Source organism: Cajanus cajan, chromosome 10 (genome assembly GCF_000230855.2).
Source record: "Cajanus cajan strain Asha chromosome 10, NIPB_CcT2T_4, whole genome shotgun sequence".
Lineage (NCBI taxonomy): Eukaryota > Viridiplantae > Streptophyta > Magnoliopsida > Fabales > Fabaceae > Cajanus > Cajanus cajan.
In genome coordinates, this window is record NC_138526.1 from 47,691,164 (window position 1) to 47,707,188 (window position 16,025).

At 32.2% G+C, this 16,025-nt stretch overlaps 2 protein-coding genes and 1 non-coding gene across 4 annotated transcripts; 1 reads left to right on the forward strand and 2 right to left on the reverse strand.

Annotated features, from left to right (window-relative positions):
* The first annotated feature begins 832 nt into the window (after nucleotides 1–832).
* Nucleotides 833–939, forward strand: LOC145952930 (small nucleolar RNA R71). Its single transcript, XR_014430437.1, has one exon. It is a non-coding gene; the product is annotated as a small nucleolar RNA R71 (small nucleolar RNA).
* A 6,314-nt stretch (nucleotides 940–7,253) lies between these two features.
* PDIL5-1 (PDI-like 5-1) lies at nucleotides 7,254–9,867 on the reverse strand. Of its 2 annotated transcripts, none has more exons than XM_083065757.1 (5): nucleotides 9,647–9,867; nucleotides 9,237–9,295; nucleotides 8,968–9,143; nucleotides 7,972–8,074; nucleotides 7,254–7,564 (listed from the first exon to the last, which is right to left on the reverse strand). In XM_083065757.1, exons 1-4 carry the CDS (start codon nucleotides 9,785–9,787, stop codon nucleotides 7,983–7,985), a joined length of 468 nt encoding a protein of 155 aa, XP_082921883.1. In that variant the 5' UTR covers nucleotides 9,788–9,867; the 3' UTR covers nucleotides 7,254–7,564; nucleotides 7,972–7,982. The 2 variants fall into 2 exon arrangements, with proteins under 2 accessions (XP_082921883.1, XP_020224110.2); XM_020368521.3 differs by having other exon boundaries at nucleotides 7,254–7,570; nucleotides 9,647–9,864.
* Nucleotides 9,868–13,164: 3,297 nt separating this feature from the next.
* On the reverse strand, nucleotides 13,165–15,435 carry LOC109805682 (vicilin-like seed storage protein At2g28490). The gene is made up of 5 exons (XM_020367851.3): nucleotides 15,097–15,435; nucleotides 14,656–14,834; nucleotides 14,438–14,518; nucleotides 13,788–14,216; nucleotides 13,165–13,710 (listed from the first exon to the last, which is right to left on the reverse strand). The coding sequence occupies exons 1-5, from the start codon at nucleotides 15,392–15,394 to the stop codon at nucleotides 13,288–13,290; spliced, it is 1,410 nt and encodes a 469-aa protein (XP_020223440.1). The 5' UTR covers nucleotides 15,395–15,435; the 3' UTR covers nucleotides 13,165–13,287.
* Nucleotides 15,436–16,025: the final 590 nt, after the last annotated feature.

Sequence of the window (16,025 nt, forward strand, 5' to 3'; positions counted from 1 at the left end):
TCTATATCATTTCTTCCTTGCCTTTTCTCTCCTTCCACCTCACTCTTTTTCTTATTCATTAACACCTTTCCACTCCTCAATTGAATTTCCTTACATTGTTCCCTTGGATTGGTAATGGTGTCACTAGGAAATGTACTAGGAGGTCTCTCTGAAAGTTGTCTTGAAATTTGGCCAATCTGATTCTCCAAATTTCTGATTGAAGCTTCCTGGTTCTTGAAATTTGTCCTAGTCTTGGAAGTTTGCTCCACAAAGGTAGAGGTTTGCAAAGATAATTTCTCTAAAGCACTCTCCAAAGTAGACATCTTGCTTCCTTGATTGCTAGATTGTGTTTGATATTGGTAAGGAGGCATTGGTTGGCTAGATTGTGTTGGTCCACCCCAAGGTCTATTTGGTGGATTTCTTCAACCTGCATTATAGTTATTAGAATACTGATTCTGTTGTTGCCCCAATGCATTAACCTGTGCTTCTTGTTGAGTGGCTTGACATTCACCATTTTGATGCGTTCCTCTACAAAAATCACACACCAAAGGAGGATGTATTAATAACTTTAGCTTGCATACTACCCAACTGTTGAGTCAGATCAGTAATTTGTTGGGTTAACAACTTGTTCTAAGCTAAGATAGCATCCAAAGTATTAACCTCCAATACTCCACCTCTCCTATTTTGGCGATCAACCTGCATATTCACTGTATTATTTGCCATCAATTCAAGAGTTTCCAAAGCTTCCTCTGGTGTTTTCAAATTAAATGACCCTCCACTTGCTGCATCCAAAATTGCCTTAAAAGAGGGTGAAAGGCCATTCTAGAAAATTTGCACCTGCAACCAATCTGGTAAAGCATGACGAGGACACTTCCTGATTAGCTCTTTGTACCTTTCCCATGCCTCATATAAGGATTCAGATTCTTGTTGCACAAAAGTAGTGATCTCATTTCTCATTCTTGTTGATTTGGATGGAGGAAAATATTTGTTCACAGATTTTGTAGCCAAATCATCCCATGTAGAAATACTCCCTTGAGGTTGTGACTGAAGCCAACTCTTAGCTTTATCGCGTAATCAAAAAGGAAAAAGCCTCAAGCGGATTGCATCATCAGTAGCTCCGTTGATCTTCAAGGTATCACAAATAGCCAAAAAATTCTCCAAGTGAGAATTTGGATCCTCAGAAGCTGCACCTCCAAACTGATTTTGTTGGATGACTTGTAACAGTGTAGGCTTAATTTCAAAATTATTGGCCTAAATAGGAGGCCTCACAATGCTCCCTCTGTAACTATTAGGATCTGGCGTAGAATAGTCCCGAAGGGTCCTCCTCACAGGCTGTTCTGCCATTGTTGATGCTTGCTCTGTTTGATTAGGTAGTGCTTGTGCTTGTACTTGTCTTGCTTTGTCTCTCCTTCTTTTCTTTGCACTACTTCTATTCCTTCTAGCAGTACGTTCAATTTCTGGATCAAAAAGCAAATCCTCCGGGGCAACAGTACCTCACATAAAAAGCTTAGAGACACAAAATACTAAAATAACAAAAATTCAAAAATAACAAAAATAATAACAACAATAAAAAACAAAAATAAAAAAAAATAAAAACAAAAATAAAATAGAACAGGATGAACTATCTAAAATTTACAACTCAAATCTCAAGTCTATTAGCTCACTAATATCAACAGAAAATTCAATCCCCGGCAACGGTGCCAAAAACTTGTTGCACATTTGGCAAGTGTACCAATCGTTATTGTAGTAATAATATTATCGTCCTCAGGGATTAAATTTGTTGAATACTAGATTACTAATTTACGTTAATTTTGAGCAATTGAAAAATAGATGGAACAACGAATGTAGAAAATTAACAAAAAAATTCACTCAATATTAAAGTTGTTAGAGAATTGATTTCATATTCTTTCCTATAGATTCTTATCCTTTTCAATTGATGCAAGAATTGTAATTACTCACTTGAGTTTATTAAGAGTTATTTACCCCTAATCCCTTAGGCAAGTAAATTTATTCATTGAACCCTAATCCCCAATTCCTTAGGACAATTATGAAATTTAATAGAATCATGAAGAACAATTATCATCTTAAACACAAACTAATTAGATATGCCCAATTTCCCAATTGTGACAAAACCTAATCTGTTCTATCTATAATCATAAACAATCCTCAATCTCTCAATTGTAAAATTGTTCATAGAATAAACATTAGAGACATGGATAGAATACTGAGATAATTAAAATTAACCAAACATCAATTGAAAAGGTTCAGAAATTATGATCCAGAATATTACATCAATACTCTAACAAAAAGAAAATTAGTTTTGCATAATGAAAAAGGAAAAACTAAAAGAGACTGACGTTCATCTTCCGATGGTGAGTTGATCTTCTCTTGATGAGTCGTTCCTCTCTCTGACTATCAGTTCTCCTCCTCCTCTTTTTCTTTTCTTCTAATTATTCCTCTTTTATTTTCATACTTTTTTTTTTAATTCCTAAGAGTTGTCTTTTCCTCTTCTTTTCATTTGGCCCAAGCCCACAACTTGTTTGTGGAATTTTCTAACTTCAACTCTTCCATCTTGATATTTGCTCTCTTTAAACAATGATTTAAGCACCTAAAACACTTATTTACAAAGAAAAACAAGAAAACCAAAAGTGTAATATAAAACAAAAATAATACATGATAAAATCATTCAAACAATGCAATAATATATGCAAATGGCCTAAACTAAAGTATGAATGCAAAGATAATTTATACACACATCAAATGTCATTGCATGAATCCATTCACTATACAGGGCAACATGAAAATGAAAGACTTGGTGAACATTACAGCACGCCAACAAGGCCATAATGTCATTATTGCAGCAGTTTTTTGTGGACGTTGATGTGTCTGCAGGTGACGCTAGTGCCATGACCTCATCATAAATGGCACTTTTAAGGTATTGGAATCCAGACCACATGCTACAATAACAACAAAGCATGCCACTCTTCTTTTGTTACCAATTAAACATCGCTGTTATATTTCTGTACAAGACCAGTCCTGTACGTGAATCCGAACCACACAATCAAGAAAACACATGCAAACAATAATGATTTAGAAAATGGCTATGCACCTTTGTGGTTAGAATTTACTCAGTTTAGCACCATGTACTGAGGTGAGAGAGTCCAAGTTGGGATAAGCAAATTAATAATTGTGAAAATTCTGGTCTATATATTATTGGTTGGTCCTTTGGCCTAGAATACATGATATATAGTGATAGTGAAGATTGAAGCTGTAGTTATGGTTATGGCATTGAAAAGGTTTGCCACGCAGGAGAGATGACGCTGTCACTTGCATCCATCCTAGCTACCTTCCTTGAGCAGGACTTGCTGGTGCTAGCATCATATCTCCTGCATGGTAAACCTTTGCATATGCAAAATCAAGAAAAAATGACTAAGAGAAGCAATATGGAAAACAAGGTGAGTACTCTTCTTGGCTTTGGTTGTGAAAAAGATATTACTAACACACTCTTTTGAATATTTACTAATTGACAACACTACATGGTACTAATTCTTCTGCAGGCATCTCATATTCATGCAGGAAATAATATAATTGTAGTATGTGCTACCTTTGGGATTGTATGTATGCAATTATACTTAGCCCTTCATGATTCTGGTTTGAGAAAGTACCTAAACTGATTTAAACTCTACCTTTTGCTCTCATGGCTTCCTTTATTTTTCACTGTCCTGTCTAGTACTCTAAAAAGCTCAAGAATGAATCTATTTTAGTTTTCTCATGGAAACAGTTTTAAGATTTTGAATTGATCAGGCTAACGGGTTCTTCTGATGGGGGTGATGCTAAACATGGTATGATAATTCTTAAGTTGGAAGGGTCCTGATGTCTCTGTGGTAATGCTAAGATCTCAAGCCCATGAATCAGAGTTTGCATCCACAATCCTCCTAGTGGAAATAAGCTCCAATTAACTTGGAAATAGTGGAAAACTGATACCATATTATCGGAGATAACTTGTAAAACTGAAATACATCTATACTATTGAATGACAATTCTGTATCTGAATTACAAGATAGATGGTCTTTATAAAGCAATAGATAAAGGCCAGAAACAAACTAAACAGAAAAACTAACCAACAGTGGTTTGTTGCTCTAATATAGATTTTGGAATTGCACAAAAGCGATAAACGAAGATAAACCAAAAAGGTTTAAGTTTGACTTGTTTTAATCTTATGTTGCATTCGATTTTTCTTGTACGAGACAACTTGACACATTATTGTGTCAAAATCAAAATACAAATCATCTGATATGAGTGAGATTTCCTAATAGCTTCTCATCTAAAGCATGATGATCAACTTCCAACTAATTGATAATTTTCACATCAAGAAGAATGAACTATTATTAGAAAGTGACTGACCAAAAGAATAGTTGCTAAATGTCTAAAACTAATTTCTTTAGCTTCTTGATATTTGGTGCATGAAGTGTTTGTTTCAAATAATGTGCGGATGATGATATGATAATGCTTGGTATTTAAACCACAGACATCAAAATCTTGGAAATACAATCCTCCAAAGATAACCATTCCAAACAGTATCTTAACGCCTATGAGACCGTCTTCAATGGCAGTAAGTTGACAGTGACTTGTGAGCTAATGCATGAAAGCAGTTTGAAAAGTCTAACCTGAAAAGGATAAATATTTGACCTTTTGAATAAAGACAACAACTAGGACAAGTGTTCTCAAAAGCACAAAAAGTTTGGAGTTGATAGATGAGTATGCCCAGAGGCACGAGAATAAATATAATACAAAGTAAAGTCCTAGGATACGTACATGTAGATAGATGAGTAATGTTGTATGACAATTATATTTTTGAAGCAAACTCGGCGCACCAAATAGGGTATCATCTTCAAGGATTTGTTAATGAAGCTTCTATATTATACATTTATCACTATTTGAATTCAAATTTTAAAATAAGGTAGTTTGATTAAGTGCGTGTTTGATTTTGAGTTACAAACGTAAGTTTTTTTTCTCTCTCCACGTTTAAGCTTGAATTTACGTGGAAGTTTAAATTTTTTACTTCATGTAAACGTGAATTTTCACGTCGAGAATCCGAAGCAAACACACGCTAAATTTATTAGAAGTTAACTCAGTTAAACAAAGTTGCAGAAAGTTACCGAAGATGGTCAAGCAATTTATGCAAATATTTGGATGTAGGCCAGTCATGACATCATGTGTTCTTATTACCTAATTTATCTATTTCAATTTGACCTATACCAAAACAATGGCAGCACATGTCATTGTTTAGAACATTCTCATTACTGTTCAAAACCATCTATATAAACTTGGTAGTGTTTTGATTTCAGTTTGAAATGGTTATCAATGCAAGAAGTCCCCTCTCATATTCTTATCTCTTTTGCGCGAGAATGTGTGCCAACAACAAAACAAACATCGTGTAGCTTAGCGTAAAATTATTTGTGGGATATTTGAAGATAAAATCTGCTACAGGTTAGATTTGAAAACCAAATGGGTATCATATATAACAAGTTACTTGTCCTAATGGGTATCTAAAATTTTAAATGTCTTTAATTATATATAAAATAAGTTATCCTAAATTCCTAATTATTTTTTAATATAAATATATGTTTCAAAATTGTTCATTTGAATATAAATATAAGTTTTAATTTTTTTTTAACTTTTTAACTTTCTTTTAAAATTTTGTAGTTAGAAATGTCTATAGATACACATGTTAATAGAAAATATTCATAAATATATAAATATCTACTTATCATATATATCCAAATGAGATAGTTCATAAGTATGTATTATTAGGTGTATCATGTCTGAAATATTATCAACTTTAATGCTTGTTAGACTGTTATGATTTTATCTTTAAATAGGTGATTTGATGAGTTAAGAAAAAAATAATATTTATAAACGATAATTGATCTTGTTTTTTAAATAATATGAAACTTTTTGACATGTCAATAATATACACGAATATTACCTTTGTTTCTATTTATAAAATATAATTTAGTACAATTATTTGTTTCTTTATAAAATATCTAATTCATATTATCTCATATTAATTATTCTTATACTAAAATACCCTTAATTAATGTGTGTTATCTTAATTTGGTAAAATACATTGACCAATTTTTTATTTAAAAAAAAGTACTTTGATTGATTATGAGAAATATGAGTATTAATTAAGAGATAAATAATAAAAATATACATTCTAATTAGTTAAAAAATATATAAATATTAATTAAAAAAATAATATAAAGATAGTTTTAAAAAAATTATAAATAAGATAAATTTATTATTATTAACTAAATTAACTACTTTTCTTAATTTTAGTGAATCAAGTAATTAAATCTTATGTAAAAGAAAAATATAACGATAATTTCTATAAAAAAATATAAATAAGATAAATCTATTATTATTAACTAAATTAATTAATCTTGATGAATCAAGTAATCGAATTTTATATATAAGAAAAAAGGTATGTGTCATAAGACGGGGGAGTTGAATTATTGTGTTTAAAGCACGCGTTTTCTAAAAGTAATCTTTATGTATTTATTTTTACTAGAGAGAGAAATTTCAGGTTCGCGCTTGTGGTACAGCAGTTGTACGGGAAAATCTTGAATTATTAATTTATTAGACTAAGGCCATGGAATGAATACTATATGAAGGGATTTTGAAAGCTCAAATACACAACTATTCGGCCAACAGTAGGTATAAGAACTTGCAGAAACCATACTAATTATCGAAAGTTCAACCTATTAAGTAATTAGCTTGTCATCAACATAGTCAGTCAGGAATTCCTTATCCTTCCTCAGCTAACAGTGACACTACACTTTCTATGATTTTCGCTTGCTGTCCACATATAGATGCATGTCTACATATTTTCCAACATCAAGGACCTCAAAAATTTTCGGCATCCTTTTTGTTTTTTGCTTAAACTAGTATTGGTAAATCCAAAATAGCACCCAGATTGTCTTTGCTCCATCCTAAAGAATTTTTCCTCTGCTCGCAAAAGAAGGTTATTGAACATTCAAGTCGACCAAATGGAGGATACATTCCTTGTTCTAAAAGGAGATGATAACAACCTACTTTTAAAGTTTCTAGTGCAAAATCCATTGAAATATTCTATACCAGCGATACAACTGCATGCACTGTCTACCAACACATCTTTTCAACAAGATTTGTTGGCACATAAGAAGGCCATTCAAGGATATTAGGAAGGTATAATCCCATTTAAAAATGAGCACTCAAAAGACCAAATGATATATAAACAAATCCTAAAGTATGATTTCGATTAAAGATCATTGATCATTGTATTGAAACTATTAAGAATTTAAGATTGACAACCCACTATCAATTTTATAGAGTATAAGTAAACCTAAGAAAGAAAATTGTGGAGTATAAAAGAAATTGTGGTAGTGTACGAGATTAGTTCTTAATCCACAACTGCTAGGTCAAACAAACAAATGCTGATCAGAACAGAGAAGAATGATGTCTCAGTCTGAACCCAAAGGTGATTACTAATCTGGGACGTGCACCACCTGTAGTAAAGAGCTAGTCGCAAACCAGATAATGACTGCACCTGAAGAAACTATAACTAATCAATGGGCACACCATATAAAAGTAACTTCATCATATGGAAAATTAAAGGGAGAATTATAATTTAGAATATGGAGGCAAATATGTTTCAAATTTAAAAATATTACCAAAAGAATGGAGAAATAGTTTTTATGTTGACTAAATTAACCATTCTTCCAGTTAATTCATCCTAAACCGATAATTAGTCACTAAAATATCCTATATTGCAGTTCTCCCAAAAATAAGTATCAGAGGTTAAACACAGAGAAAGATGGCTACCAAACACATTGATTTGGCTTCGTCATCCAAGATTTTAAGTCCCCCCTTGGGCACTACTATTACAAGACTCCATAATAGAGAGAAACCAAGTATAATGGCGTAGGGGGTGGGTGTCTGGCAGCGTACCTCAAAAGTTGTTATAATTCTTTATCACTTTCAAGTGCTTTTGCTGCTGCCTTTTCAGATTCTCCCAAAACAAAGGTTTTCATTGATTCAACATCCCTTGAACCTGACCAATTGCACCACAAGCAAAAAATAAGATTAGATTTATGATCTACCACTTATCGCCCTATCCTTGGTTGAGATAAGAGGATTCCTTATATTTCAAGTGTCCTCTAAATAAATCATATAAAACTCAAAAGAATAAGTAATTCAATAGTCTATAATAAAAAAACCATTATTTGCTTATTAAAGAAAATATTTCTTCCTTCAGGGATGATTAAATAAATCACAAAAAGATTAAATCTACTGCTATCAGGTAGTTCACACAGTGAAGATGCCTGTCCCTTCAAGTACCCATGAGGGCGTGACTTGAGTAACTTCTAAATGTAATGGGAAAATTTTACTAAAAGGCTTTGAATAACTGAACTTAGTTGTGGGAAATACACACTTTATGAGGATACATGATACCCATGTTATTACCATAGAGGCATAAACCATAATCTCTTGTAACTAACAAACTCTTTTGACAATCATCATTGTTTAACACAAGTGAAAGGTGGCAGTGCATCCTTGCACCATCATTCATCAGCAGAATGTTTGCATGGGGGTTAGGTTAGAGGTTAGAGCCATCGTGATGAGCTAACTTTTTATTTAACTTTCCACAATCATGATGTGCATATAAAGATCATATAGATGCAATGATTGAGTTTATCCCTTGTTTGGTTTTTCCAAACTTGACAAGATCCCCAAAAGAGCTCTAATATTTTTATTCCAATCCAAGGCAAGTTAAACACCAGAAATCAAGGGATATAAACAAACATGAAACATCAACAAATCATAATTGGTTGTGGATGGTCATTAAAAGTGAAAGATTAAGCTTGCACATGTGAATTAAGTTGAAACATACAGGGAATTGAGCAGAATTCATATTTTGGCAAACAAAAAGAAAATTGAAATTACCTTGGTATCTGGCTACTTCTTCACCATCATAGAAAACCTTAAAGGTGGGATATGAATGAATATCAACTTTGGTACAGACTGCTTTGTCCAAGCCGCAATCGACTTCTCCAACCTCTATTTCATCTTCTCCCTCCATTGCCTTCCCCAAATCATCCCACAACGAACCCAGGTTCTTACTGGCAACCATTATCATTATCTCACAAGTCAGAAAACAACAAGAAGAATAACAGTATGTTCAGCATCAAATGTAGACAAAAAGAAGTAACCACCAATGCTTGCACCAGGGGACGCAGAATTTCACAAACCATGCAGTGTCCTTCTCCTTGATCTAAACACACACAAATGAAAAGTAATTGAGAAAGGAAATCATATGTATACACATAAGTTTATTTCTCTATGAGATTTTTTTTTTTTTGTCGCATACCAACCCCTAACTAAACAACTTGTACATCATCCGCATCTTGGGTAGAATATCATTCTGATTTTAAAAAGATTAAAAACAGAAAATAAAAAATAAAAACCCTCGAGAGGGGGAAATCCGATACCGCCTAATTTGGAATTGGATAAAAAACTACAGAAGTGGGGTTTACAAATTGGGGCAGAAAAAGCGGTTATTGAATTGATTGAGCGAAGTAGTAACCTAATTGACGAAACATAAGAATAGAAGCGATGGGTGTACCTTATCAGTAAATGTATCAGAGGTTAACGTTATCACCTCAGATTGGGTGCGAGGAAATAAGGAGAGAAAAATGAGAGAGGTTATTGTGATAGTTAGAAGAGAAAGAGTGTGAGTTCTTCTCATGCTCGTGCTCGTGCTCATGGCTGATCTACGACTACGCTACCCTTTCTTCTCTGCCGCTACAAAATGTTGTGTGCAGATCTTTCAGGCACGTGCTATGCGCGTGAGGATTTATGTATCTTCCACTATTATTTCTATATTACCCTCTATTTAATCACTTTCTCTCTTCACTCTCAACTTTGTACTCTCAAAGATCATCGAAGAGTTTCAATACATTCTTTTATGTAAACTTATTAAAATTAAAAAAAATTAATTTAATTATAAAATGAGTAATCTAAATTATAAAATTTCAATAATGTTATAAAACATTAAAAAAAAGAATTAATAAATAATAAAAATAAAAAATTATTAAAATTACAATATTAAAATTCAAAAATTTAAGACAAAAGACAAAAATATACTTAAAAAATTATTTAAATTAAAATATAAAAATTTAAAAATTTTAAGTGAAAAGACAAAAAATATACTTAAAAATTATTAAAATTAAACTATTTAAATATATAATAATATTATTACAAATAAAATTAAAATATATAAAATAAAAATAAAATGACTAAATAATTTAAAAATTTAAAGAATAAATTATCATAAATATTGTTTAACAAAATTATTAAAAATATAAAATATAAAATAAAATTATAATTATAACTGTACCGGTACCGGTACCTCCCAAATAATATGGGTACCATATAATTTCTCTAATTTTTAATCAATAAGAAAGTGAGTTAACAATGCGGAGTAATAATTTTTAGGTAAAATTAAGAAGAAAAAAAAGTTTATAATTATTTTTTTTGGTTGAAATATATTTTTAGTTTGTGTAATTTTACTTATCTTATTTTTTAGTTTTATAATTTAAAATAGATATTTTAATTTATATATATATATTTTTTATAATTTAAGATAAATTTTTTTAATCTTTATATTTGTAATTTGTAATTTTTAATTTTAATTTTTTTTTGTATTGCTATCTAATTCGTATTGACTATTGACGTAATGTGAGATATATTAATTTAATTTTTTATGTATAATGTTAGATTTATTTATTGAAGTTAATTTAAATTAAATTTCTCAATACTTCGTATTTCTTTTGAATCTTTTGATATTTAGTGTTATTTTTATATTCTAATATATGACACTTATCATTGAGGCATTATGATGAAGATTAAAAAAACTTAGCTTAAATTCTAGAGACTAAAAAGAATTAAAAAGGTAAATATCGAAAGTAAAAAAAATCTTATTTTTAATTATAAAAACTAAAAATAAAAGTAAGTAAAATTATATAAATTAAAAAAATTATTTTAATCTTTTTTTTTAAACAATGATGAACATATAATCAATGGAGACATGTAAACTTTTTAAAAATTAAAGAATCAAAGTGCCAAAAATTTAAATGAAAGGTCAAACTTCTATTTTCACCTTTTATTTTTGTTTAATAGGAATTCATTTCCTTCCTTTAATCTAAATTCTTTTCTCTCTTTTTTGTTCTATATTTTTTTATTATAAACCCTCACCCACGTTATATTTGGCGAGCTCCGACAAAGCTACTACCACTAGCTACTTTGTTCAATTCAACACTCATTTTCTAGCAATTTCTAGGTTTGATTTGGCAGAAAATGAGTGTTGTGTATAAAACTGGCGTAGAAGATTTTATCAAAGATGAATAAATATAACTTGTGTGTGAGATTTATGATAACAAAATGGGAAATAAAACGAGAGAACGATAGCTAACTTGGAGGAAGGAATTGAATTCCTATCGGATCAAATGAACAAAAAAAAGAAACTCAAATTTATTGCATGTGACCCATGTATCCATAAAAAATAAGTTCATGATTTTCTATTGTAATTTATAGAAAGTAGAAGGAAACTAAGGTTAGAATTTGAAATGAAGGAGGAAACTAAGGTTTGAAAATGAAGTCACAATCAAAGAGAAAGAGCATTACCTCATGAACGAGCAAAATATGTATATCTATAAAGAACACCTAATGGAACTAGGGTTTGAAAGATGAATACACTAATATTCAGAAAAATAAAAATAAGCAGGTGTATAAAGAAAAAAGAAAAAGAGAGAGAGACCGAAGCTATACATCAGGGATACATTCAATTGCAAATATATTCCTTGAAATCATGCAGCTAGAAATTTGGCTTGACGGGTTCAATTTTTTTAACACTCATATATAAATATTTTAACATCTTGAATAATTTATTATTATTTATATATATATATTTTTATTTTTCTTTATGTACCAACCTCGGTCAAATAGCGAACGAGTTCAAACCAACTTGGTCTGCCAACTCGGCCCGTCTAAGCTTGAATCATAATATCAAGTAGTTAATTTAACGGTAATAATGACGGTTACACAGAGAAGGAAAACGGACAATAGCAGGTAAAAATATATACATTTCATTGGATAATCCCAGATAACTAACTTGATCGTCGGAGTCTTTTTTGTAGGTACATCCGAGACGCTTAGAGAAGGGCGACCAATCTTGAAGACCAACCTCAAAGACCAATCTTGAAGACCAACCTCAAAGACCAATCTCTCATAATTTCTTGTGAGACCAAGATAGAGAAGATGATCAATCTAACTTGAAGGACCGACCTGATTCTGGTAAGAACACTTTCTATCACATTATATATTAATCTTACATATATTTATCTATTTTTTTCTAAGTGTAAACTAATATTATAGTTTTTATCTATCAATTTATACTATTTTATTTTATAAATTTGAGGGAGACCAAAAAATTATTTTTAAAATAATTTAGGTACATTTTAAAGAAATAGGAGAAACCATGGCCCTCCAAATTCCTCGCTCCCTTCGCCCTGATTGAAACGTCTTGAAAATTAGAAAACAAAACTTTAAAAGTTGGAGCAAGTAAAAAAATATGAGCACATTATTTAAAGCATAAAGCTTATAATGTGTTTTTTTAGATTGGTTATAAATCTTAATACAACTAATTTGGTGTAAAAAAAATACAGCTAATTTATAAATTCTTATTAAGAATTTCGGCGTCAACATTATAGTTTATTTTGCGCAAATAATTGATTTATTTTAGATTGACGATTTGCCCAACTAATCTAAAATGTCTTGTGTAACAAATTTCAAAAGTTGCAAGAGATGAAGAGAGTCACGTGCATAAAGGTTTGGTTCGAAAGAAATTATAAATAATTTATTTATATTTATCTTATTTTATAAATACTTATAAAAGTGTTTGGACAAATTTATAAATTATCATATGAATAATTCATAATTTAAATAAGTTGTCAAGTATAACTTATTATTTAGTTTATGCACAGGAGTGGAGGGAGCATAATAACTAGTAAATATTACCCCAAAAAAAAAAAAAAGTAAATAGTAAGTGTTTAAACTTTGAAAGGAGAAACCAATTAATTTAGGTGAATGAAAACAGTTGACTTTATTGACTACGTAGGGTCTCAATTGTCATAAAATTAGATAAGAAAAGGTGCGAGGAAAGAAAAAAAAAGAAAAAAAAAAAGAAGGTGAATGTTAAGTTGGATGTTATTCTGAGTAGCTAGCACTAGGAAAATGGGAATGAGAAGCCGATGATGATGATGTTATGGGTAGAATCAGAGCTTCGTGTTGTGCATTGGCGACGCGTCGCATGGTTTCTTGGGTGACGCCAAACGCAGCCGCAAGCTCGGGCCCCAGCATGGTCCTCATCAGTGACGTGGCACCCACAAGAAACTGTGGCCTGTTCCTCTGAGCCGAGGTGGTGAAGCCGAAGAACTCTAGTGGTTGACCCCTTGATGCCATTTGGCAGAACGCAAAGTACCTTGGAATGAAGAACACGTCCCCTTCTTTTATCTCTGCGTCCATTGCATTGCTTCCGTTTGGAAACACTATTTGGATTCTCCCTGTCCCTTTTAGCACTATGCCGTACTCTGTTGCCCTTGGATTCATATGGGGTGCCATCATTGATCCCTGCCATATACCACCATGACACATAAATTTCATTCTTTCATTTTGGTGCTAAATAAATCCAAATATTGATTGCATACCGCTGAGAGATTCACATGGTAAAGCCCAACGCCAGACCTTTTGAGTGGAAAATAATGAGAGCCATCAATAGCAACGCTCCAGCCATACCTGTTTTCGAAATCTGGCTTTCGCTCATACAGGTTGCAAGAGCGAGGGGGTCTTCTAGTACCCTTCTCCCTCCTCACCGCCTCATCTCCAAATACAGTTTCCAACAGCTTCCTCCATGACCATCTTGTTTGTTGCTCTTCTTCTTCACCAGATTCTTCCTCTTCCTCCACTTCGTCTTCCTCTTCTTCTTCTTGCATCATCTCCCTCATGTGCTCAAGTTTATCTTCCTCTTTAAGTTCAAGGAACTTGGTCCATATGCTTGTGGCATGTGAATCGCCCACATGCACAATTGGGCCCTCGTATTGCCTAGTGAAGAGTTTTCTCAACTCTGCTCCTGATGCCTGCAGCGTCAGTTTATAAAAGACTCTTGTTAAGTTTTATTAAAAGCGAAAAATCTTACTCAATCCTATAAAACTATGGTGTGTAATGTAAAAATTGTTATCCACTTGTATTTGAACCATATTTCTTATGGTTATAAAATCTTCAACATTAGTATTGTGTGTGCAGGTTTGGTGATTTGGTTCTCCAAACTGTTATACAATTAACAAAGTTATTAGCTTACGTTAAAAGCAGCTTCAAGGATTTCAGGCTCGAATCCAGAAAGGACTGAGGCTGGATGGGCTCCTCCTCCAATATAGAAGGACTGCAACACAGCACAAGATATTAACATTAAGAATTAATATCTAGCAAGATTTGTCAAAGTCAAATGAGTGGCATATTTTTTTTTTTCCTTCAAAGTTATATAAAACACTAGAGAGTTATTGATTATTACGGATGTACCTGGAAAATATCAACTCCTAAGCTCTCAGAGGGGTCAATGCTACAGATAATGTCAAGCTTTTGATCCTCCATGTTCACCAGATAGAATGCAGAACCTGCTGGAATTTGATATACATCTCCCATCTTCAAATGCCTTTCTGCCAACCTGTCTCTGTATATGAATCCCACCTTTGCTTCCCCTGGAACCAATGTTCAAGTTAACTCCCAAATTCTCAAATTTCCAACAAACTTCTCTCGGGTTTATAAATGGAACACAACAAATTAATGGGCTCTATATATTGTTTGTTGCATCTTAAAATTAGCAGAGAACAAGACATGAAAAGCGGTACAATGTCAACACAATAGTTTCATTCCTTTTGTGCATGCATGCATGCCACAAAAGTTAATTACCTACATACGTAAAATGCATGCGTGGATGTATATATAACGATAGATATATACCTGAACGCAGGAATATGATCATAGTGGAGTCGAGGTACTGAGGAACGAAGAGGGACCTTGGTTCCATAGTGATGAAACCAATGTGCAAGCTTCTCTCCGAAACCCTACCACCATAGCTTTCGAGCACTCTCATCTCCCCAGCGTCAGTTTTGGCAACGCGCTTGGATTTGAGCATCAAGAACAATTTGTCTGGATCTTCTCTCTCTTCCACCTCTTTCCTCCAGAACCGCCCCATTGTCACTGACAAGCTATGACAAAGAACGAGGAACAAGATCAAGAGGCTCACTCTGCTTCCCATAATGTAATAACCTCACTCACTGGTCTTGGCTGTTTCTTTTGATTGCTTCACGAGGAGCATTTATAAAGAGGGAGAAGGCACACGCCACGTGTCAGCCATGTAGGAACTCAAGGAGCTTGTTGACCATGTATTAATTGTTGGTATATGAATAGACAACATGTTTCAGTTGAGAGAAAATTTCGATAACAAATAGACAAAGTCTATGCTAGAAAACTTCTACTTTGTGTCGCTTTTTACAACTACTCTTTTGTGCAACATTTCCCTTTATTTCATGTGTGTTAAGATTTATAAAACGATTGAATAATGATGTAACTCTAGCCGGAAATTAATGTCAAATTTTAATGATAATGTTATATTTTAATTTCGACTCCATTCTTTTAATAGATATTAGATTAAATAGGTCTCCTTATATAGCAAAATCTTTTAGCTTTCAAGAATGGAAGACAGAAGCCAGATTTTCAATTGGTTTATGTATATATATACGAGAATATCTCCTGTTTTAGTTCTTATATATATAAAAAAAATTATTGGTTCCAAAATTTAAAAATAACATATTGGACGTTATCTTCTGTATATTTCATGAAATCATACCACTTATATATATTATGCCAATTAATTAAATGAGACCTCA

Coding starts and splice junctions, on each gene's coding strand:
- PDIL5-1 (XM_083065757.1), bottom strand. CDS start 9,787: ATGAGCACGAGCACGAGCATGAGAAGAACTCACACTCTTTCTCTTCTA. Junction 9,296..9,646: donor CTGATACATTTACTGATAAG/GTACACCCATCG, acceptor GTGTGTGTTTAG/ATCAAGGAGAAGGACACTGC. Junction 8,075..8,967: donor AGAAGTAGCCAGATACCAAG/GTAATTTCAATT, acceptor GCAATTGGTCAG/GTTCAAGGGATGTTGAATCA.
- LOC109805682 (XM_020367851.3), bottom strand. CDS start 15,394: ATGGGAAGCAGAGTGAGCCTCTTGATCTTGTTCCTCGTTCTTTGTCAT. Junction 14,835..15,096: donor GATCATATTCCTGCGTTCAG/GTATATATCTAT, acceptor CATTGGTTCCAG/GGGAAGCAAAGGTGGGATTC. Junction 13,711..13,787: donor ACCATGTGAATCTCTCAGCG/GTATGCAATCAA, acceptor GGTATATGGCAG/GGATCAATGATGGCACCCCA.